Here is a 1671-nt window from a genome sequence, read left to right on the forward strand (position 1 = left end):
CTGTGACTACATAGAACCATGGCTGAAATTTCTTATAGTACCTCAATCCAAAGAAGTGCTATACACAATGACACAGGCCACGATGACGGAAGTTGGGAGTGGGGGTGGGCATGGGCATACAAACCAACTGACAGCACCAGTGGCCAAAGCTGAAAAAACGTGAGCACCAAGTAGTATAGAATCATCCCTAGGGAACAAATACAAATCCCAGAGTCCAAAGCAGCATAAACTACTGAAAGAAGAAACAAATGAACAAATGAGTGAAAACAATTCCCTGTGTAGAATTTGAAGTCCACTCTGGAAGAGACAGAGTCCAGCTCCACTTCTTTTTTTTTTTTTTTTTTGGAAGTTTTATATTTATGTACAGAAAACTCAGCAGTACATTTAACCCAGTTTAGTGGCGAGTTCTTTGGCCTTTGCCTTTTCCAGCTTGGCAATTCGAGCCACAGATTTAGGACCCAGGACGTTGCCTCCCCAGTGGCGGCGGATTTCATCATATCTGTCGTTGTAATTGGTCCTAATAGCTTCCACCAGCTTGGCCAGAGCACCCTTGTCTTCCGAGTTAACCTGTGTGAAGGCAACAGTGGTGCATGTCTTCCTATGGACCAGCCGCCCCAGCCTGGCCTTTCCCTTGATGATGCAGTAGGGGACCCCCATCTTGCGACACAGAGCAGGCAGGAAGACCACCAGCTCAATGGGGTCTACGTCGTGGGCAATCACCACCAGCTGAGCCTTCTTGTTCTCTACCAAAGTGGTGACTGTATTGACGCCCGCTCGAAGGACAGGTGGTCTCTTAGTCGGGACATCCCCTTTGCCGGCAGCTTTCTTCTCAGCACGGGCCAGCAGCCTCTGCTTCTTTTCCTGCTTGGTCTCTGGCCTGTACTTGTGGGCAAGCTTAAGCAACTGGGTAGCTGTTTGCCGGTCCAGGGCTTGGGTGAACTGGTTAATCGCTGGAGGAACTTTGAGCCGCTTATAGAGGATGGCCCTCTGCCGCTGCAGCCTAATGTAGCGGGGCCATTTGACGAAGCGCGTGAGATCTCTCTTGGGCTGGATGTCCTGCCCAATGCCGAAGTTCTTAGGCCTCTTCTCAAACAAAGGATTCACCACCTTCTTCGCCTCCTGCTTCTTCACGACGGCGGGGGCCGGGGCCACCTTCTTCCCCTTGGCCTTCTTTCCCTTGGGCATCTTGCCGGGCTGGAGGAGCCAGCTCCACTTCTTATGGCTAGCTCTGCATGCTAACTTCTGCCATCAAGTGTGGCTCTGTGGAGTGATTTCCATTCACAGAGGTGACAGGAATGCAGCAGACTGAGTTTTTACAGTAGGGAGGCCAAAGAGGGCTTAGGATCTGTGTTTCTCTGCCCAAGATCCATGCTGCAAATCTAATCATGAGACCCACAATCCTAACTGAGGTCATTCAACAATATACCACAATATTCCTCACTGTCAAGATATCAAAAGCAAAGGAACCTTCACAGTCAAGCAGAGATAGATAGCATAGGAACTCATGGAAAATGGAGTTTTAAAACTCCATTTTTTAATGGGATCCTGGAAGAGAAAAACAGGACAATAGCTTAAAACTAAATAAAAACAATAATTATAGTGCATCAATTACAATTGTCAGTCATAACCCGTGTGTCCCTGGAATGCAAGATTCCAGTAAGGTGAGCTGAG

General features: G+C 48.4%; 1 protein-coding gene across 1 annotated transcript; it reads right to left on the reverse strand.

Moving 5' to 3' along the window:
• Positions 1-326: 326 nt before the first annotated feature.
• On the reverse strand, positions 327-1198 carry LOC121453412 (60S ribosomal protein L7a). Its single transcript, XM_041660163.1, has one exon. It carries the CDS (start codon positions 1183-1185, stop codon positions 385-387), a length of 801 nt encoding a protein of 266 aa, XP_041516097.1. The 5' UTR covers positions 1186-1198; the 3' UTR covers positions 327-384.
• Positions 1199-1671: the final 473 nt, after the last annotated feature.

This window comes from Microtus oregoni, unplaced genomic scaffold, assembly GCF_018167655.1.
Source record: "Microtus oregoni isolate MIOR12 unplaced genomic scaffold, Mior012 000011F_ref0000422, whole genome shotgun sequence".
Classification (NCBI taxonomy): Eukaryota; Metazoa; Chordata; class Mammalia; order Rodentia; family Cricetidae; genus Microtus; species Microtus oregoni.

Coding starts and splice junctions, on each gene's coding strand:
- LOC121453412 (XM_041660163.1), bottom strand. CDS start 1,185: ATGCCCAAGGGAAAGAAGGCCAAGGGGAAGAAGGTGGCCCCGGCCCCC.